A 21,716-nucleotide genomic window follows, 5' to 3' on the forward strand; every position below is an offset into this window, starting at 1 on the left:
AATCCACTAATTTGGATTGGGTGAAGCTAAAATAATGTTGGTCAGAGCGTAATTAAACAACAGAGTATTGACTCAACACTTATATGCCATTATTTCCTTTATTGTAAAGTTAGTTTCCTCATACAAATTATTTACACTGTCGCCCAGAAAACAAAGAGAAGCAATGCAGACAAACAAAACGATAAACATGCGTGCATATTAGGAAATTGAAATAGATTATTTCGCTGTGGGTTGGCCCTCCAGGAAATCCCAGGGTTTGATTGTTGGATTCTTTTCTAGGAGGACGGGTCACCTTTTGGGGCGATTACCACGCACTGTTATAGTCCAAACTGTAAAATAAACACAAGCAGGTCGGTTAAGTGCCTCTTCCTTTCTGTGACAACAACACTGCAACTACATTTATTTCTTTTCCTTATAACCGGTACCAAGTGCCTGTGACTTGAGATGTGCAGTCAGCAATACGATGAAATAAGGACGAAGGAACCTTGTCGTATTTGTCTTGGACACATTACAGACCCAAATTGGACTGACTGGAATTACGATCCTACTTGATGGAATTTCCCGAAACCATCTGAAGCGTAATCTCTCACCGTGGTTCGGAGTCTTGGCTTGGCTCGGCACCATACAGCAGCCACGCCACGGCCTGCTCAGGGGATGACCTCTTCCCATATCTGCGTTATGCGACATAAGACACAGTCGAGTATTTGCATTTTCATTCACTGCTTGTCTCACCGAGCCATGAGGAAGCTCCTGAGATCATTGCCTGGCCATGGAAGCGTAAAAGCTGCGTGACACCATGACAAAACCAGCCTGTGTAATTACATAGCAGGAGTATAAATGATGCAGAGTGTACCAATATACCCCCCCACCACCACCCCTCTTAAACTGTCTACTCTTGTGACCAGATCTCCACTTTATTACTTCGGAGGGGTGACGTAATGTTTGGCAAAGCCGAAATGCGAGATTATGCATTTGATCAGGGGAGCTGTTCACCTTTTCGACTCAGGCACAAATTGGTCATTTGAGATGTCATGCGGCGGGCATCAATAAAATGAAGTCGCAACGCAACATCAGTCAATAATAATCTTGGCACTGGAGCGGTACCCTCCAAGGCCGAACGTGATGTATTTGGACATTTTTGTCAGAGGAAATGAATTTCCAACACTGTATGTATTGGCTGCGTTATTAAGTCTAGACAAATATTTTACTTGGTGTCTCTGCGGGATATTTATGGTAAAAAAAATAATTTGAGGAGACTTTACAGTACACAATAACGCTGAAAACTGAGGGTGTGGGGGGAATACACATTATACAGAAAGCACGAAGGTTAATAAAGAAGCTTGCGTGGAACGGATATTGGGACATTTTGTCTCTTTCAAGACATCCAATCCCATCCGATCAAATTTCATGAGAACCTTCAGCTTGATGAAATCATACAAAGAAATCCCCGCTATTTACCATCACCCTTGCTCGTCTCCTTTTCAAGAAATTCCTACTCAAATTTGGATCCAGTCCACAGTTTGTCAAAGATAATCCCAATTAAAAATTTAGGTGATGGCTGGAATGCGTGTGGTGCGATCTTACAGGGGGGGACGTAAAACTGTATTTCTTTCTTTGAACTCTTCAGAAAAGTACAAATGTCATCACACCGCGCCGACTGCGCTCACCTCTGTCTGGTGATGAGGTTGACATAATGCCTGACGGCAGCCTGGTACTTGGCCCAGTCCTCCGGGGAGGCGTTGCTGCCCGGGCTCTCGGGTTTGGGAGGGTACGCGTCGGCGAGGCTGCCCCAAAACACCAGCAAGCACAAGAGGAGCGCGGCGAACATCATGCACGGTTTCAGCATGCTGGATGGACCCTTGAAAGGGAAACAACGTAGCATTTCAGGCACATTTTTCTTTACTCCACTGTAAATTTCCCCAGTGTGGGACAAATAAAGGATATCTTAATACAGCGACAGATAATTCAGCATGGCAGTAAAGCAAAAGACAAAATGAAAACTTACTTTTTTTTTTCTGGTGGCGGCGGCGGAGGGAGCCAAGTCTTCTGGAGCGCACTGGATGATGCTGCTGCTGCTGGTGGTGGTGTTGGTGCCCTGACTTGCTCCTCTTTTATAGTGAGGCGTGCATACCTGATGCGCGCTGCTGACTAACATTAAACCACACCTCTCATTTTCCCGCTACTCCGGCATCCGGGAAGAAAGTCACGCATCGGTGGATTGCGCAGCTTGGAAGTATCCGGGATTGTGATTGTGAACTTCATTTTTTTTTTAAAGTATTTTGATATATTTTGGGAACCTTGCTCAGCTACCGAGAGTGTCAACAGATTTGAAACACACTTCAGTATGAGGCGCAGTAGCTCGAACCACTTTCTACATGAGAAAAATCTCCCAATATGGGATAAATGAGCGATGGCAATTTGTGGAAGCACCGATTTGCAAATTTTTGGCGCAACTAGTCCTCTGCTATTCACAGATTTTTTTTTTTAAAGGTCAACACGATTATTAGTATAAAGATAATACTTTGGAACTATGTTGAAGTGGGGGAAGAGCTTCACTCTGCAATTACAAACGACCTGATTTGTCTACCCAGTCATCATAAGTGTAGAGTATTATTACGGCGGTGGTAAAACCTTCCATATTGCTGCGCAGATCAATTTTAAGCAACAACGTGCCCTTTTTCGCGCATTATTTCTCTAGGTGACAGTGAACCGAAAGATCAAATATCTCCACTGACACTTGCAATTGCTGCCTTTTCAAACTCTCAAAAGGCCTGACGAGTACCCATGGTTTCAACCAGCACACACTCATATGAAAAACATCTCTCCGGTGGTCAGACTTGTCGAGTACTTTTTTTTAATGACCTTTGCAGGAGCTCTGGTTTATCTCGCTGTCCAGCTCATGATGCCTGAAGAGCGAAGCCGCGCTTAAAACGTTATGCGGGTGTTTGTCTGTTTGCATTCACGGCAGCGATAGCGATGCGCAATTGTGCACCTATCCTTTATCTGCTTGACTTTTTTTTTTTTATTGCTCGATCGCTTGGCGACATTTGTGCGGGGTTTGTTTGCTTGCCGTGTTGGGGACGCGGTCCTTGCGGTTATTTGTTAAGACGGTGCTTTGGAAGTGGGAGCCAAAAAAAAAAAAAGTATAGATCCTAAGGTAGGGGGCTCATGTGAAATCAGGGCCTTGCAAATTCAGAACGTGGCAGAAAGCGCATGTCACGATAAATCACCGGCATAGACAGATGAACAAAGATACACATGATGTGTATCATTTCAAACTACATTTATGTTAGCATATCATAACAAAAAGAATAACGACTTTCAGAACCAATTAAGTGAAATTGGATCCTTTCCCGCGGCGCAACTCTTGCAACTCCAACACACGAGTTGCCGTAAAAATTCAGCCGTTAGCACGCGATTAACGCTCGCTGTTGATTGACGCTGGAGACATATTACAATAACAACGGGTTTATTATTGTGGTGAGATGTGAGAAGTCGGGTAAGGAAGAAGGATCAAATCATGCATCAACAATTTAGGAGTTGCTCTCATTTTGCTACAAAACAAAGAATTTTCGCCATCATTTTTAATAGAGGTAGTATGAGGGGGCCAAAAACGTGGAATTGTGGTCGAACCAATTTGTTTATTTAGTTAACCATTGGAGCTAAATAGCAACCAAATCTGACAGCATAATAGTTAAGTATTTAAAAAATATATTGAGGACATTATATTAAAGCTAATAATAATAAATACAATTAATGGTCATTAATAGTCATAATGTGACAAGAATTAATTGTCACAAGACCCTTTAAGATCGCCCTGGTCTATATTCCAGAGCATAATGTCAGTTTTTATACACATTGAACTAGAACTTTCTTTCCCAAAAAACAAACAAAAAAAAGCTATATGCACAATGATTCACGCATGTCAAAAATAAAGCTTTTTTTTTTTTAAATAGCATGCAAAATTAGATTGTTTGGTTGTGTTGAGTCAGACTCTTGCCTGGTACATGTCCCGGGGGTCTCCCCTGAGACATGGTGACAGTTCCACGGTCACGAGCTGTTTATAGAATAGAATAGTGAGGGGGGGGGGGGGGGGGGGGGGCTTTTTTTTCTGTCCCCAGGCCCTTGTCAAAAACAACTTGATTTGGGCATAAATCCCAACTGGTGGCCTCTGTGGACCTCCTGCTGCCAATAAACAAGCTGTTAAGAGTGTACACGACCGGGCCGTAAAAGGCTGTAAGTGGATTCGAAGATTACACATTGATTGCTCGGACCATCTCTCAGCAATTATTGCACTATCATTCAAACACACACACACACACACAACACAGATTGAAGTGAAAATGGATTCAAACATTTTTTTATGAAGTCTTTGAAGCAAAAGGATGAGCTGGTTCTCTTGTCACCATCCATTTCCAAGCCCTAACGGTGGCTTTTCCGGAACGTTTTAATTCTACCCCAGTAATCAACATCTCAGCGTTGACTCTCCGGTGTCATAAAAGTCAATGGGAAGAAACAACGATGTGCACAGGACAAACTCATTAGCTGTCCACAGTGTTTGCGTGTGAACAGCCCAGATAAGAGGATAAAGGGCTCCGGCTAAGTTTTTCACAGGCCTCTAGCGCTTAGTTAAAAACCCTCCTGTGGAGCAGTGCAAATAGGAGGCAAACTTTACTTGATCACAAACAGCTTGACCAACTTTTGCGACGCTTTTCCCAAAATGTGACCCTTTTCTTTGCCGTCAAAAGTCCCACTGCAGATAAAACTTCTTCTATTTGCACTCCTCGCGCAGTTTACACACACACAGGCAGGGTGCACGCGCAATCTCCCGGGAGAAAATCTGACTCCTTCCTGCCAAAGGCTCGCAAAAGGGGGAAATGATGTTTTTTTTTTTTTTATTCAGTCTTATCTCTGTCAGTCAGCCGCTAATATGAACAGAGTGCTTTTCAGTCAGCTATATGGAACCCCCAGAGATGACACTGCGCACACAATGTTCATTTGCGGATTTAAATTGACGAAGGGGCGAAGCACTTATTCCGGCGTTTGGCTACGCAACGTTTAATATTAGCTTTGCAGTTAGCGTGTGGTCTTTTCTCCATTTTCACCTGGTCGCGCATGGTTTCCTTGAGTGGTGACAGTTGTCAGAAGTGTCGCTTATTTGCACTAAGGTAGGTGAGGAGGAAGACTTAGCTAGCAAGCTCTCACTCGCATTAGCAAATTTAGCTTAGCACCAAGCATTACCTGAGCAACAGGGAGGATGGGTAACCATTTGAAAGGCACCCAGTATTTTTTATTTTTTTTTAGTGGCCACAACTTAAAGAAAATGTATCTTCTCCATTTCATTGCTTCGTAGAGCCCCGACTGTTTGCTGGAGTCATTGCAAGACAAATTGGGGAACTGATGATCATTCATAACCGTAGATGCGGTCTAAATGGATCATCCAAGCATCAGTGTGGAGTGACCACGGGGAAAAGCTCGTCATATTTCCCTTGGCTGGTATATTATGGACACGGGCTATTTACTGGCATAAACACACTGACTGTAGACGTCAGTTGTTTTCTCAAATCGCAGTGTCTCGTGCGATTGTCGTGTCCCAAGAGGAGCTCGGCTACTCAAGCCTGCTTTTTTTTTTTTTTTGCTAAGAACCATTTGTCTTTGCTGGAGAGCAGAGCGGGCCAATTACAGCGGCGGGCCCGACGTACTGATGCTTTTATGAGCTGGCCGGCAGCTTCAGGTAACTCTGATAGATGACGCAGGTGTCTGGCCAATACGAGGTTGATTCGATTGGGAGGGTGGCTCTCAATTTGGGGGAAAGTCAGGACGGTATTTATGATTCTGAGAAGAAGAAATTGGCATCTTTCAAACTCTTGGCGATCATCCTGTTATCACTATTTTGAGACAACCTACTTAATTGCGGTTTGCTTGTCACATTTTCACCCAAACGCATTTATTTTTGCATACTTGGTAAGATGCCACAAGATGGCGCCAAAGTTATGGCTAATGGGGGGGAAAACGTACTTGATGACGGAGGTAGGCAGGCCCAAATGACAATCAATGCATTTAAAATCAAAGTTAAATTTACTTCATTTTGTTAGCGCAAGATAACAAAGCAATTTTGGCCGACATTGAGATCCAAAGTACTGTTTGAAACAAAAACAAACCATTTGTGAGCTATATTTTCAAGACAAAAAGGCTGCGATGGACCGACAATCGCACAATAAATCTGGATGGGACAGAATCAACACATCTCAAGTCAGAGAGGATGTGCGGATTACAAAAGAAGTACGACATGTTCAAGCGGAGAAAAAGGTTGGCATTACCTGTCAGATGCATCTGTCATGGTGGTCGAAACTCAAGGACTTTTGTGTGGCTCAACATTGGCGGTTAAAATCCGCTTCCTTATTTTGGGCCACCTGTAGCAAACACTGAGAGTCTGGCATCAATCACTTTGACTCTGGCTTCAAGCTGCGAGTGTGCAACACTGGTCATATATCAATCGTGGCTTTAAAAGAAACACAAAGAAAGCTAATAACAGAGTAGCCGGAAGCATCGGAGAGCGAAAGCGGACAGTTGAGGTGACGCGAACCTGAGAGAGAAAATAATAATTCATTCATTCATTCATCTTCCGAGCCGCTTGATCCTCACTAGGGTCGCGCGGGGGGGTGGGGGGGGGGGTGCTGGAACCTATCCCAGCTGTCTTTGGGCAGTAGGCGGGGGACACCCTGAATCGGTTGCCAGCCAATCGCAGGGCACACCGAGACGAACAACCATTCGCGCTCAGAATCACACCTAGGGACAATTTAGAGTGTTCAATCAGCCTGCCACGCATGTTTTTGGAATGTGGGAGGAAACCGGAGCACCCGGAGAAAACCCACGCAGGCCCGGGGAGAACATGCAAACTCCACACAGGGAGGCCGGAGCTGGAATCGAACCCGGTGCCTCTGCACTGTGAAGCCGACGTGCTAACCACTGGACTACCGGGCCGCCCCCAGAAAATAATAATAATAATAATAATACATTTTATTAGAATAATAGAATTTCAAGATGCTTCCTTGTAATTTGAGACTTAATTCCCATAGCAAGTGCAATTTTGATTTCCAAATGTAAATAAAAACATCGCTTTCCCCGAACCCCACGTAAGGAGCTCGGCTACGCCGCCGCATGTCTGCACTTGCCCAACAGCGAGATGAATGACATTAATCAGCACGGTTGCAATCCCTCACCTGCAGCATTAAAAATGTCTGCATGAGTAAGTAATTCCTCTCATTTGTCTGTGTTGCATTAGCGTAGTAGTGCCACTGATCTATCGATAAAAAAGGACCGCAAACCTAGAACCAGCGAACGCTGGGCTAGGGGTTTAACTTCAGCGCATTTTAAGGTGGTCATAAAATTTCCCACAAAAGCCCAATTTCCCTAATTTTTTGTGAGAAGTGTACATGAAAAAAAGGGTGAGTCAGAGATTCCGTATATTTTCGAGGAAACAGTCTACAATATGTGGGAGAGATGACTGGTCAATACACACAATGCTCTCCCGAATGTTCATCCTACAGTCAAACATATTGTGACTCAAAACAAAAACTTTATCGCGACGGCCCATTTTCTGCACCACCTGCTTCTTTCGCCAGCAGCGACTCCACCATCTTGCGTAGGAAAGGATCCAGGAAATGAACAAAGTCCTGAAAAACTCCAGCCCGGTCGCTGCACGGCTCCAACTTCAACTCGACCTTGCTGCTCTCCGTCTCGCCCACCATGTGGGCCTGAACCTTGAAATCCAGCGGCTCCTCGAGCTCCTCTTCTTTCTCGATGATGCCATCTGTGACTTGGGCCTCGATTTCCACGCAGCTGCCCTCGGGCCGTAGGTCGGCGTCTTTGATGAGCTCCCGCCTCACTTTCCGTCTGCCGGCCCACACTGGGTGTTTCTGCACCCACAGCCAGTGGGGGGGTTCTCGCGTGCCCCTTTTGGACATCCTCTGCTTTTTTCCTTGAGGGGAAACGGACATGTCGCTGTCATCGGAGAGTCGCCGCTTGGCGCCCGCCACGGCGCTGTTGGTGGGTGAATCCATGCCGTCGTTTGCCGACGTGTTGAGCGGGCTCGGGCTGGTTTCCATTTCGGCAGACACTTCGGCGGACGAATTCTCCGGAAAGCCAAAACCCGAGGAGAACACGAGGTCACATCTGAGAACGCTTTGGAAGACTCGCTCCACGTAACCGCACACCTTCTCAAACCACACCGATCGAAAATCCTCTCCTGCCGTCTGTAGCTGAACGCGGAGGGCTTCGGAGAGCGCGGATGGTTTGAAAGGAATGCTGATGTTCAGCTCGTCCGCTTTGGTTTGTGAGACTCCGCCGCTGGGGGTGAACAAACGCACGAGCCCCCAGGACTTCCCCTTGGTGGACTTGCGCAGGTACTGGAGGCTGCGGCAGTACTTCTCGGCATCCTGACACGCTTTCTGGAAGCATTTTTGGGAGCGCTCATTCAAGTTTCCTGCAACGTTGTGGGATAGCTCGAAGGGGTCCAAAACATTGAGGGGGCCCAGTCGAGGTCCACTCTGATAGGGCCTGGTGGGGTTTTCCTCCTTATCGTCTTTGCGACAAAGAAAGTCTGTAATTGGGATTGCACGCCCCTCCCTCAGAGATATGACACTACTTGCAAAATCAAACTTGGCATAGAAGGAGAAGAAACCAGCCAAAAGGGTGCCTAGTGGAAACAGATTTCATTTTAGGGCTGAACGAATTTGAAAAATCACCTCACTGCAATTTAGTTCCCCCTCAATATCGAGATTGCGATTTGATATGAGACTTTTTTTTCTCCTTCAAATTAACCTAAACGTTTAGCGTACATCAACTAGCGTGACTGATTTGGAGGGCCCTGGGTAGATGAGTTTGACATAGCAAACACGTAGGAATGCAAATTTGATAAACAACAATGACTAAATATTTTGACATCCCCTTTTTTTCTCGAAGAATTGCTCACTATCTTCCAAACTCTTGCTTCTTGTGGAGTGAGCCGAGTTTACTGATAACATACAGCTTTCATATCTCAAATGTTTACTTCCAAGCCCAAGCAAGAAAAAAAGAAAACAAAAATCGGACAAATGGTTTGAAAAAATCGAATCGAAAAAATTAGCAACTCTGGTCACTCTTATCTCAAGGCACCATGGCATACTAAAATCATAGATGGACAGACTTACACAGATCTTGGGTGTTTCCACTGGGGGGCACGGCGATGGGTTGACTGGGGAAGGTGCAGTCCCATCCCTCAATCACACACTCCTCTTCCTCACCTACAAGGTCAACAAACACTTTCACACATCGGAGCTTGTTCACGGCAGCCAAACTCGCAAATGCATTTTGTAATATATAATTTCAACTTTCCTCTTCAGAAACATTTACAGGACGTATTTGTTGAGCAGGTTGCATTCGTAATCTGTTTACGTACCGAAACACAGATAATACAAGTACTCTCATCATTGGGTTTGTAGCATGACCATGATCAGCTCACTATTTGGCAGAGAGAGTCGACACTTACACGCCATGTCTTTGAGGCGGTCCACGGTGGGGAGAACGGGAGGCTCACAATTTTGCAAGAAGAAGATGACGAGCAGCGTCAGAGCATAGTTGTTGAGCAGGGGGCCGGCACCGCTGGGGTTACCTTGGTGTTACAAATAACAGACCACTGAGCACAGTATTTGACAGGTTGAGCACAGAATTAATACAGGGCCAATCCAAGTTGGAGATGTACTAGTTGGTACAATAATAAGGTTCTTCAGTTTAAAACAGCTCCTCCTCATTTGGACTCTGCTTTTAACTGCCAAAGGGAGAATATTGTCATTTTTATTAATGCTATAAATGAGCGCTGGGCACACGTTTGTGATTGCTTTTATAAAACGGGCAGATGAGACATGGCAGTTGTCATGAGGTAAAATGTTAAAACTGTGATTCAATAAATGAATTTATTTCCATTTTTTTTTTGTCAATTCATTTTTTTGTAATGGGAAAAAAGTGGAATAAAAATGGATGCTAAATTTTTACTGTATTTATTACCTCTCTATATTATTTACCCTGACAGGTATCTAGAAGTGAGGTTCTACCGACATCTGCTGACCAAAATATGAAAAAACATGCAAACGAACCCTCATTTGAATTTTGAACAAAATCAATGCGTGGATGTACGTTCTCACCGATTGCAAATTTTACCTGCCAGTTGGTTCTGTTTGGCCCAGCAGCGTATCGTGTACACCAAAGGCCTCAATCTCTCTTCCACCCCTGAACACAGCTGAAGGAAGCGGGTGTTCCTCACGGCCAGTCTGAGGAGGTAGAATCAGTTTTAAAATCAAAATATGAACCGGAAAAAAATATATAACTAAATCATGCAAATGAACCTGTTGTTGACCGTGATGTCACCCTGTAAGTTGAGCTCACGGTGATGAAATTTCACCACCGGCAGGCGGGCACTGCTGACCACGTGGACTCTGTGCACGCTGGGGACGCAGCGCCTCAGGATGGTCGCCACCAGGTCCAGAATCTCAGCCGGAGAGGCTGTGGACAGGTCGATGTCGGACAGGATGGAGTCCTCCGAGCGGCCGTCGTCTGACATGCACTCGGCTGACTGAGGCTAGAGCGAGATCAATTATTCCTTCGTGGACAATGCACACCGACAGTATTTCACTACCCAACAATTTTTGATGAACGTCAAACCTCTGATGTAGTCCTGGCACGAGCCTGAAAGACTTTGGTGTTCTCCAAATCCAGAACCAAGTCCAAGTCACAGGAATGAATACCAAAGGTGTTGACGGAGGACCCAAACGGCAGAATTTGACTATCTGTGAGATGCACATGAGTGGATGTGGAAGTTGGCTCTTAACAGTAAGCTGAAATAAAGTTGCGGAAAACACATTTGACTGTTTTTCAATTTCCACTTAATTAGCTGAGCGTAACCTTTAATGTGTCTTTTTTTGGGGGGGCTCCCCTCAATCAAATAAAACATTCACTTTTTCATTTTGTTTTCAATTTTTCACAATTCCCAATGGAAAATGGATGGCTTGTGCAGACCTGGAAAAAACTCTACGAAGACCTCCTGCAAGAGTTGCACCAGCAAGTTTCGAGCCTTCTTCTCATTATCTCCAAGCTGGAACCGCTTCTCAATGTACTGAATCTGAGCATTAACCTGAAGGACATTGCAGGAAAACAACACACATGACAACAGGGACTTACACACTCAGACCATAACCTTGATGTGCTTGTGACCTTATTAAATCAAGAAAGGCCGTCAATCAATGTCAAATCCCAACCCTCGTGCTTTGTATTGCTGCATCGTATCATTACTTACACAAGGCAGCTGACAGAGTTGTGGTTTGAGGTGGTCCAGAACTTGCTGCAGGTTCTGCAGGCAACACTTCTGTTTCGGGATGTACTTGAATTCCTTCTTCTCCCGGGGTTTGACACGCAGATTGAGTCCTTTCATTTTGTGCTTGACAAGGGACAAGGCGGCCTCAATGCTCTCCGGCTGGCTGAACTGCACAATGGCAAACACGCCCTGGAGATGCAGAGGGTCACAACAACAACGCTGGATTTTAGGATGTCGTACAAAAACGTAAAAAAAGTATTGAACTCACAGTGTATTAAAGACGGTCGCCTGACCTTGTCTTTGTCCATGATCACGTCGGAAACGGTCCCAAATTGCTGGAAGTAGTCAGCTAGGTCAGCCTGTGAAGTGTCCGAGTTGATGCCGCTGACAAACACGCTGTGCTGCTCCTGGGTCTTCCTGGTTCTTCGCACGTTGCTTAACGTTTGGTGCTTTCGCCCTTTGACATGCTGATCCACGCTCGACTCTAAAGCCATCACGAGAAATACAGGGGAAAAAAACAATGGTAAGAGATGCAAATATAGAATACCTGGCAACAGGGCTTACATCTGTGTAAATACTGTAATCTGGTTATCAAGTCAAGTCAACAGTATTTATCTTATGTTTAACAAAACAAGTTATACAAGTAGGTTATGGATTCAATGTGGATATGTTGATGGTTATGAACCAAACGTTTGTTCCGGCTCTGGCTCGAAAAAGCTTCCGGGTTGTTCAAACATATACTTCAAAAGGTTCCGTGGATATATGTAATAAAGTTATTAAGATATTACATAATTTAGAACCATTTTTGTTGTTGTTGCTTCATTTAACTACACGAGAAGCGGAGTTCATTGGAGTTCTTGAATCACATTGCTAACCTTGAACATGTATATAACCTGGCCTTTATGGCATACTTTCATATTAATAGTTCAGACTGTGAAAAAGTGAAGTAAGAAAACATAAGTCTCGGCGGCGTTCATAATAGTTTAATGTGAAGTGAGAAAACATCAAGCTCAGCGGTGTTAACTTACGGTTTGGTAAATTGACCTCGCACAAAACACAGCGGAAACCTCTCGGCGTCGTTTTTATGTCGCTTTCGGATTCCATGACCATAAAGAACAGTTGAACTAGGAAAAGTTTAATAATTACGAAAAACCGTCGAAAGGAAAACAACGTCCTCCATGCGTTTCTCAAATCTCCCTCCAACGTGAACCAAACGTTTGTTCCGGGTCTGGCTCGAAAAAGCTTCCGGGTTGTTCAAACATATACTTCAAACGTTCCGTGGATATATTTAATAAAGTTAAGATATTACAATAAAAAAAGAATTTAATCGTTTCTAAGCAGAAATATATTTATATTGAAGGTGTGATTATGCTGAACAAAAATCTCAATCTTTTCATTTCCCTTTTTTTTTTAATCCTAGCTCTGGATATGATTGAGGAAAATTATTCGAATTGCCCTTCCAATTTCACCATGTCAATAAGAACGAAGAAGTAATCTCAGAACACAAATACATTTATTGACGGTAACCAGTCAACACTAGCGCACCCACATACTGTGCAGAAAAAGAAAAAACAGAATTGCTGCCATTAATACAATTTTTTTTAAACTAACAACACAGCTGCAAGACATGTAATGAATGAAAATCATTGAAAACGTAAGTTTATAAAATTCCCTGCTGTCAAAAATAAAATAGAAAAAGGCAGAACACACAGTGCTTAATTTTTCATCTGCATAGAGGCGAAAATACATTTAAGAACGGCAATTAAACAACTTGTAGAAAAAACTAAAATAAAAACATGTTTTGATCAATGGATATATGCCAAAAACTAAAATAAAAACATGTTCTGATCAATGGATATATGCAGAGGTGTTAACATTTCTTAGCTGACCGCCCTCTTCTGATTTTGGGCGCAGTCTTCGCATCTTCAACTTTCCCGGTGTCGACTTTTGTGGTGAACTCTGCTTCCTTTGCCCCTCGCCGGGCTCTCTTGGCGGGCTGAGGCTCTGCTGCCTTTTCTGAGAGGTCCTCCTCCACATTCTCCGACTCACTCTGGCTTTGAGTCTCCATTTGATCAGCAATCTTTGACCGCTTGCCTCGAACCGCTCTCGGGGTTCTTTTGGGGATTTCGCGGACTTCGACATGCTGGCTCCACTTCACTGTTCTGGAGCGGTTTTGTGGTTCTTGAGTTGTGGCGTTTGAATGGCTGCTGGCATTTGACTGTTTTTTGTTCGATTCAGACAGATCCGATTTGGCGAGTGGCCGTTTTCCCCTTTTGACTGGTTCTGCTGAAGTTGCAGCCGACTCCGGAACCGCCACTGAACCTTTTTGAGCCTCCTCACAGGAGGAGGTTGGCTCTCGTCGCGCTCTCTTGGCTGCATCGACTTGTTTTATGTCATCTTTCAAACCTCTTCCCCTCTGCGGCTTCTGTTTTAGTTCCGATTTTTCCTCTGGTACCTGTGCGGTGGGAACATCTTCAACTTGTTTTGCTCTCCCTCTTCGTTGGGGTTTTACCGTTGCCGTCTCAATTGCACCATCTTGGGTCTCTGTGGAATCAGGCGCAACTGCTGCTTGCTTTTGTTTTCGTACCACTCCTCGTCTTGTTTTTGCAAGGCCAGAAGTGGGTTCACTCATCTGCTCTGGTGGTCCTTCTGCTTCAACTGGGACAAGATTTTCGACATCACCCTTTTTGTTACTGGATGTTTTTGTCGGCTGCTGGAGTGCCGCTATGGAAGCCTCGTCACTATTCTCTTGCTCTTTTTTGCGTTTGGCATTCTGGCCTCTCGTTGCTCTGGCGAGAGGCTTGGACTGATACTTAGTTTCTTCAGAGGTGACTTTTTCAAGTTCCTGCGGCTCGGCTGTCTCAGAGATGACTTTTCTGCGACTGCCCCTTTTATCGGTGGGTGCCGGTGGCTGGACTTGTTCCACGGCAAGTGCCTTTTCTGGCTCAGGTGCGCGTTTGGTGTTCCTGCCCTTGCAAGACATAACTTCACACACAAAAATAAATAAAATTAAATTTAAAAAAAAACAAACAACATTTTGAATCCAGCAAATGTGAAGGACATTCCGTACCTTGTGCGATGTCTTGTTGGCAAATGTCATCGCTGCGGGAAGGGTGTTGTGCTTTTTTGGACCGAGAAGATGGCTGTTTGGGGTTTCTTCCTTTTTGGGGCTTTACGACCTTTTCTTTCAAAGATGCAACACTGTCGGCCACGACAGGCTCACTCTCGGGCTCCGGGAAAGTTGCAGCGGCAGGTTGTGGCACCGTTTCAGTTTGTTTCAGAGCCCTTTTGGCATATCTTCCTCCTCTTGGCCTCACAGCCTTTTCTTCCAAAGGTGCAACACTGTCAGTCACTGCAGGCTCACTCTCAGGCTCCGGCAAAGTTTCCATTGCAGGCGGTGGGACTGGTGGGGTTTGTTCCAAGGCCTTTTTGGCATATCTTCCTCCTCTTCTTGTCTTCACAGCTTCTTCCTCCAAAGATGCAACACTGTCAGTCACTGCAGGCTCACTCTCGGGCTCCGGCAAAGTTGCAGCGGCAGGTTGTGGAACCATTTCAGTTTGCTTCTGAGCCTTTTTGGCATATCTTCCTCTTCTTGGCTTCACAGCCTCTTCTTCCAAAGATGCAACACTGTCGGCCACGACAGGCTCACTCTCGGGCTCCGGCAAAGTTTCAGCGGCAGGTTGTGGAACGATTTCGGTTTGTTTCAGAGCCTTCTTGGCATATCTTCCTCTTCTTGGCTTCACAGCCTCTTCTTCTAAAGATGTAACACTGTCAGTCACTGCAGGCTCACTCTCAGGCTGCGGTAAAGTTTCAGCGGGAGGCTCTCCGACTGTCTCAACCTTTTTCGCGTATCTTCCTCTTTTAGGCTTCGGGGCAGCTTGAGCTTCTTCTGCAGGCTCTACTTTCTTGCCCCGTCTTCCTCTGACAGGAGCAGAGACAACAGGATATAGAGATGATTCCTCTGTCACCAGATCGGCTGCTTTGACCCTTCGGCCTCGGACCGATTTTTTGGAATAGGACGTGTCCGTTTCCGTCACTCCGGGTATATCTTCTATCGCAGCCTGAGAAACCGCTTGCGTAGATCCTGACGATTCACAACAAGCAACACTTGGAACATCTACGAAAACCTCAGTTGCCCCTGCTAAAAGTAAAAAAAATTTTACATTAGTATGCCGGTAATATGTGCCAGGTAAGGCGTGGGGGGGGATTAGTGAGGTAATACAGCCCAAAGCAGTATTCAAAGCAAAACAAATATAACGTACCTTTTGCGACATCCAAGTCGGTACTGGCAGGTTGATCTTTAAACTGTGAGAGAGCGAAAGGAAAAAATCAATTAGCATGCAGCGAGATATCAAACTACAAAGCAAGCAGATGGCAGAATTAGAAGCAATGCCACATAAAGAAACCTAAACGGCAAACTGCGCTTGTTTCTTCTTACGTAATCTTTACCTCAGATGGCTCCTCCATGAGCTCCTGAAGCCCCTCAAAGTCCTCGATGGGAGCTATACCCCTCAATCTGGGTGACCTCATGAGCTGCTTGATGCCGAAGTTCTCCTCCACCGGTTCACCCCGCTCTTTGGGAGTCCTCATGAGCCACTCAATTCCGAGGAAGTCCTCAACGGGAGCGTGTCTTTGCCGAGGTGTTTTCACGACTCTCTTGATAGCCGAGAGGCCGTCCGTCAGGGAGCTAGCCACTTTTAGAGTCGACGAGTTTGTCGGTTCCGGTGGGTCTCGAGTTTCTTGAGCCGCTGGTGGTCGGGCCTCCAGATGGTCTCCGGCAACTTCTGCATCCCCGGGAGTTTGGAAGAGTTTCTCTGCTACGTCGATGGCTTCACTCTGTTCTGGCGTGGTAAAAATTCTTTTGACTCCAGTGAGGCATTCTGTTTGCTCAGACTTCTGCTTGGGAGTTTTCAGGAGTTTCCCTCTCAGATCCTCAACCGGTTCAGGCTTCTGTCTGGGAGTCTTCAGGAGTCTTCCTCTCATATCCTCCAAAGGTTCCGTCTTCTGTTTTGGGGTCTTTAGGAGTCTCTTCACACCGGTGAGACACTCCTGTAGCGGCGGCTTGTGCTCAGGAGTTGTTGCGGCACTCGCCATCATTTCTGCGCACTGCTGTTCAACAGACTCGCTCGTCTTCTCCAGAGCAGAGTTGTCGGCGACGAAGCTGGAGTCCCGACTGCCGCAGAGAAGGCGTTTCACTGCCTCTTTGTTATATCGGCTCGCTTTCACCGCAGATGCGAGAGAGAGCGGAGACACGGCCATTTCACCTGGAGATGGGTCAGTTCGTTATTTTTCCACCTGCATCTTACACGGAATACGCCGTCATTCAAAATGGACACTTTACCTGGCTCCTCGGGAGTGTTCAACACAGAAGGATCGACGACAGATGGTTCATTCACTACCAATGGAGTCTTGGCGGAGCTGCCGCGGCGGTGTTCCGATCCCCTCTTCCCCTCTTTCGAAGGCGTTTTGAACATTTCAGAGATGCCTAAAACAACAAAATATAACCAAGTATAAGAGCCCGAAAAACAAGACTAGCCGTGAGGATTTCAGGAATGTAAATACCAGACAAATCATCATCCATGTTCATGTTCTTCTTTGAGATCGCCGTATTGAAGATGACTTTTGGCGGCGCACCAACCGGGTGCGTAACTTGGCGCTTGGAAGCTCGGCCCACAACAATGGTAACGGGTGACGCCGCATGGCCGGTGCTTGCGTGGCCCAGCTGCTTTCTTACGGGCGTCTGAGAAATTGAGAACGTAGCAGGCGCAGATCGTCGCGTGAAATCAAACCACCAAGTACAAGGCGTTCTTTGTTTTGACCGTACATTTACCTGTGCTCTGGACGCCAGCTTCTTTGATACCTTTGCGATGAGGGCAGTATGTTTGACTGTTCTCAGAATGGGGTGAGCCGCGCGGACTTTAGCCTGCCCGAACCTGACGGTGTCGGCCCAAGAGCACGTGGCTGGAATGGCGAAGCCCGGGCAATGAAGGCAAAAGAACGTTTTCATGATTGAGAAAATATTTACGATGCAACTGGCAGTAATTTGGTTAGCATCATTCCAGGAAATGGAATGATGCTAACCATCATGCTAACCAGCATCATTCCAGGAAATGGAATGATGCTAACCAAGAGTTGGCGAAATGCATCGTCATGTCTGTCACCGTTTACATTCTGCTCTTATTGTATGCTGAATAGGTTGAAAGATACCTTTCAGGCAGGCTCGTGAAATGCCGCTTCTTCGGAGCATTTTGATGGCACTCTTGGTCGAGGGAGTCTTGCGCGAAGTGCTCTTCCTCCTCAGAGGCATTTTGGGTGTCACCGTGACTGATGGCACCGGCTCAGTGACAGCATCGTCTGCAGTGGGTGACGGGGTTTCGACGCGAGACACAGAAAAACGTCCCTGGGCCGACGAAATCTTCATTTGGGAGCCCTGCGGTGTTTTCACTGGCAGTTGGTTGACAGTTTTTGGGGGGGTACGTCTGGGGCTTGCCCTCTTTGTACGTACGGGCATTTCATCGGAAGTCGGGCCTTTGGTCAAAGGAGTTTCCAATTTGTTACCGGAGGAAGATGTTCTCGGTGTGCTGAACTTTGAAGTCTTCTCGGAAGACGAAGACGACCGTGATTTTGTCGATTTCTCTCCTGACAGCGAGGACTCGGCGGACGGTATGTTGGGTTTTGGTGACCTAAGAGCAGGAGACGCCCATTTGGGTGAGGCCTGTGTAGATTTTGGTGACTTGGGTGAAGGTGTTCTTGGTGTCTTTTCTGAAGCCGCAAGGGGAAAAGACTTTGACTTGGCCGATTTCTCTCCTGAAAATGAAGCCTTGGCGGACGGTGTGTTGGGTTTTAGTGACTTCTTCCCAGGAGAGTTCTCTCTCGGGGAGGCCGGTGTAGATTTTGGGAACTTCCTCTGGGGAGAGGGTGTCTTGGGTTTTGGCGTCTTCTTTTGCGGGGAAGAATCTTTGGGGGATGGGGACCTTTGCTTTGGAGATTTCTTGACAGAGATTTTGGGAGATTCGGGGCTGCTCTTTGCAGGACTTTGAGCCTTCTACCAAAATAAAAAAATTGTGCTGTCAAAGAACGGCAAATGTGCATCTTAAATGTTAAGTTTCAACAACAACAGTCTTACCTTTGGTAGACCAATGACCGATGCTCGCCTCAGCACTGACGGTTTGGGTTTTCCGAGACAGAGACTTCTCCTTGGATTCTCGCCTTTTCGTAGTGGTGAATCAGGCGGCAATTTTTTGTCAAACAACTCAGGAACCAGGTAGCCTCCAAAGGAAACGCGTCTCTTCTTCATCTGTGGGGCCGGTGAATTAAGCACAAGCTCTGCGCTTTTGCGTTTTCTTGGCACCCCTATGAAGTCATAATAAAATAAAAATGAATTAAATTAATCAGCAGTTTGATTTTGGGGGTGGGGGGTGGGGGGGGGGAGTCATTTTCATGAACAATAACATTTACCTTTCCCGGTGGCTCTTGGCGAGTTTGTATTTTGTAGGCTAGGCATTTCTTTCACGTGTTCCTTGGCTGGTGTGGCCTCCTGACTCCTGCATCTCAATGGCGACTTGGGTGCTGGAGTACACATTTTCTCAACAGCATCTCCGGCACCAGACTTCTGAGGATTGACACGCTGCCTTTTCTGCGGCGTGCGCACTTCAGATTTGACATTTTGTGCATCTTTACCTGGTGTCACCACATCGCAAGAAAGAACCTGTGAGGAATTCTTACGCTTCTTCTCTGACAGGTTGGTTTCACCATCAGAGACTTTGGCCTCGGCCACATCCGATGTGCTTTGATTTGCGGAAACATTTCTTTTCCTCTGCGACTGGATGTGGGTGCCCAAAGATTGACGGGGGGTCTTAACATCCAGAGATTTTCTTATCATTTGATAGAGATCACTAAACGGAGACACCGGCTTGCTTTGTTGCGCATCACCATCCCCCTTGGGGTCTTCCCCTTTAGCCTGCTCCAGTGCTCGTTGGATGTTGTGGTTGTTTCCATTTTTTAGATGAGAGTTGGGGGTTCCAGCTTTGCTTCCTTTGGCAAATTTCTTCGGTGTGGGTGCCGGAGGGGACTGAAACCTGAAATTGATAAAATGCATAACGTATAGACCATCCATTTTTCATTTGAACTGTGCTTTTGTCAAAACAACTGCACCATGTTTTCCGCAGAAGCCCTTGTGATAGGAAAAAATGTGTTCACAATAAAATGACTAAATACAATTTGTTAGGAAAGTACCTATTTCACCATTTTGTATATCGCACCTGAAAGAACGATCAACAATGGTTATGACATCCCCATCCTTCAACCGCTCAGACTGTTGTAGCTGCTCTCCGTTGATAAGGGTCGGGTTCACCGAGCTCAAATTTGTTAAAATTACCTACAAGAAACAATAGAAAAATGAAAGTGCTTCAAAAACAGCAGCATTGAGAATAATTTTACATACAATAACATCAAAAAACACGGGATGCAATGTTTGGTGTCACTTATTTTACCTCTTTATTTTCATTCAAGTCAATTCTGCAGTGCTCCTTCGAGACTTGGGGAAGCTGAATACGAACGTCACAGTCAGCATTCCTGTAGCACAAAGGGAGCATTGGGGGAAAAAATGTTAAGTGTGCCACATACAGCACAGATGAAATTACGTTCCTCTCAACCACAGGTGAGAGAGGAGCCGCTGCGGGTGCTGGCGGCGCTATCAAAAGAACAGCTGACATAAAATGACAAAGTAATACAATACAACACAACATAACAGACACAGATAGTCGTACAATCTCAACCACTTTTTCAGCATACACTTTGTTGTTTGAAGCAGTTATAGATTAAGGAGGAGCGAATAAAAATTTACTTTCACCAGTGGATTAAAGACGTCATGCTGAAAATGTGCAAACGTCCGCTACAAGCTAAGTTTGAAAGCAACAAGAAGCTGTAGCGTCCATTGACGAAAAAGATTGGTTCACATCTCCCGTCCCATGTAAATCAGCTTCAATTCCAAGGCGTGACTCCCAGTTCCAAGTTGCGACAATATTATTATGTAATTTAAGTTGTTTAGCCATTTCTCCAGCTGTAAAGGAGACCGGATGATACTCTATGTGTTGCAGAGTAACATGAACAAAGTGTACATTTGAGTTTACCTTCCAAACAAGCACGATGCAGTCAGAGGTAATTCGGTCCCATCTCCTCCGGTCCGCTTAATCACGACTATCTTTCCATGTAGTGGCATTCTGGCAACGCTACATTTAACCAAGAGTAAGGAATTGGTTAACATTGCACGTAGTCCGAGCTAAATGGCAATAACAAATGGCTAACAAAATGGACATTTAGCAAGCAATTTAAGACCGTTGCGTTTATTTACTTAAAGTACTTAAATGTGGCTCTAGTATAACCCGCGATAGCTTCTGAAGTCAATTTATATCGGAAAAAGTCAAGGTAACGTTAACAAACAATACATATATTTAAAAAATGTACCAGAAGCGAAATTCGTCAACCTCGTCATTCTAGTATATACGGGTACATTTAATTAAACGTAACCTTACCTGGATTATTTCAACGACACGTCAGCTTTAACAAATCCATACACGTACACACGAGGCTGCAGTTCAAATAAATGCTTCTTATAAAGTTAATATCATTTGAAAGTTACGGTAAAAACAAAACAGCGAAACCATGCGTCGCGAAAGCTACTTTACTTCACGGCAGCGGCGGTGGTTCCTCTTTTCAGATTACTGTATCCATCCGCCCGTCTCGACAAAACATCCTCTTGACACAACTAGGACAAGTTAACGTTAGTTTCACAGTGAATTACAGAATAATTGTTTTTAACAATAACTTTTAAAAGCTTCATAGATAGTGTAATTGAAATTGTATCGTTTTTTGATAAAAAGAACTATATTGTTTATGGATTTCGCGGAACGATAACTCTTCTGATAGAGTAGTAATTTGAAAAAAGTTTAAAATATCGCGCGAAGGACTCTAATTGGTCGAACTGGTAGGCGGGCCCGTGAAATGACTCCCACTTGTTTGGGGTGTGACGTGTCTGACTTTCCTGTTTTTTAAAGGATGTGACGCGTTTTAAAAACAACCTTTACATTTTGACGTCACCATTATATTGAACTCGGAAAATTTTATTTACCACCGTGCCGCCCATCTATGACAATATTTTGTGTAAATGTCCAGTGCCATTTAGTGGAAGAGCGTTTAATGACCATCATCGTTCCTAGCAGATAGTTGTAAAAAGATGCATTATTTGTAGCGAATAACAAAATTTCAAATTACAAAAAAAAGTCATCTTCTGCACCATAAGTGGTTGTGAATCAAGTCAAGTCAACTGTATTTATAGAGCACTTTCAAACAGCCATCGCTGCATACAAAG

General features: G+C 45.1%; 3 protein-coding genes across 7 annotated transcripts; all 3 read right to left on the reverse strand.

Moving 5' to 3' along the window:
- Nucleotides 1-85: 85 nt before the first annotated feature.
- LOC127603476 (peptide Y-like) lies at nt 86-6,600 on the reverse strand. Its single transcript, XM_052069787.1, has 5 exons — nt 6,321-6,600; nt 2,006-2,148; nt 1,668-1,858; nt 591-671; nt 86-329 (listed from the first exon to the last, which is right to left on the reverse strand). The coding sequence occupies exons 1-5, from the start codon at nt 6,331-6,333 to the stop codon at nt 305-307; spliced, it is 453 nt and encodes a 150-aa protein (XP_051925747.1). The 5' UTR covers nt 6,334-6,600; the 3' UTR covers nt 86-304.
- Nucleotides 6,601-7,440: 840 nt separating this feature from the next.
- On the reverse strand, nt 7,441-12,600 carry tut1 (terminal uridylyl transferase 1, U6 snRNA-specific). Of its 2 annotated transcripts, none has more exons than XM_052069634.1 (10): nt 12,376-12,600; nt 11,616-11,831; nt 11,330-11,536; nt 11,053-11,167; nt 10,699-10,823; nt 10,383-10,615; nt 10,198-10,307; nt 9,530-9,652; nt 9,192-9,284; nt 7,441-8,698 (listed from the first exon to the last, which is right to left on the reverse strand). In XM_052069634.1, exons 3-10 carry the CDS (start codon nt 11,462-11,464, stop codon nt 7,581-7,583), a joined length of 2,052 nt encoding a protein of 683 aa, XP_051925594.1. In that variant the 5' UTR covers nt 11,465-11,536; nt 11,616-11,831; nt 12,376-12,600; the 3' UTR covers nt 7,441-7,580. The 2 variants fall into 2 exon arrangements, with proteins under 2 accessions (XP_051925594.1, XP_051925593.1); XM_052069633.1 differs by having other exon boundaries at nt 11,641-11,831; nt 12,376-12,599.
- Nucleotides 12,601-12,838: 238 nt separating this feature from the next.
- mki67 (marker of proliferation Ki-67) lies at nt 12,839-21,239 on the reverse strand. 4 transcript variants are annotated; one of them, XM_052069614.1, is made up of 15 exons: nt 20,881-21,239; nt 20,479-20,577; nt 19,840-19,921; nt 19,609-19,724; nt 18,806-19,425; nt 18,474-18,700; nt 17,555-18,392; nt 17,178-17,308; nt 16,910-17,087; nt 16,689-16,832; nt 15,797-16,611; nt 15,610-15,652; nt 15,108-15,488; nt 14,418-14,681; nt 12,839-14,332 (listed from the first exon to the last, which is right to left on the reverse strand). In XM_052069614.1, the coding sequence occupies exons 2-15, from the start codon at nt 20,565-20,567 to the stop codon at nt 13,218-13,220; spliced, it is 5,043 nt and encodes a 1,680-aa protein (XP_051925574.1). In that variant the 5' UTR covers nt 20,568-20,577; nt 20,881-21,239; the 3' UTR covers nt 12,839-13,217. The 4 variants fall into 4 exon arrangements, with proteins under 4 accessions (XP_051925574.1, XP_051925572.1, XP_051925571.1 ...); XM_052069612.1 differs by having other exon boundaries at nt 12,839-13,126; nt 13,169-14,332; nt 14,418-15,488; nt 20,881-21,234; XM_052069611.1 differs by having other exon boundaries at nt 14,418-15,488; nt 20,881-21,234.
- Between the last annotated feature and the right edge of the window lie 477 nt (nt 21,240-21,716).

The sequence above is a fragment of the Hippocampus zosterae genome, chromosome 7 (assembly GCF_025434085.1).
Source record: "Hippocampus zosterae strain Florida chromosome 7, ASM2543408v3, whole genome shotgun sequence".
Taxonomy (NCBI): Eukaryota; Metazoa; Chordata; class Actinopteri; order Syngnathiformes; family Syngnathidae; genus Hippocampus; species Hippocampus zosterae.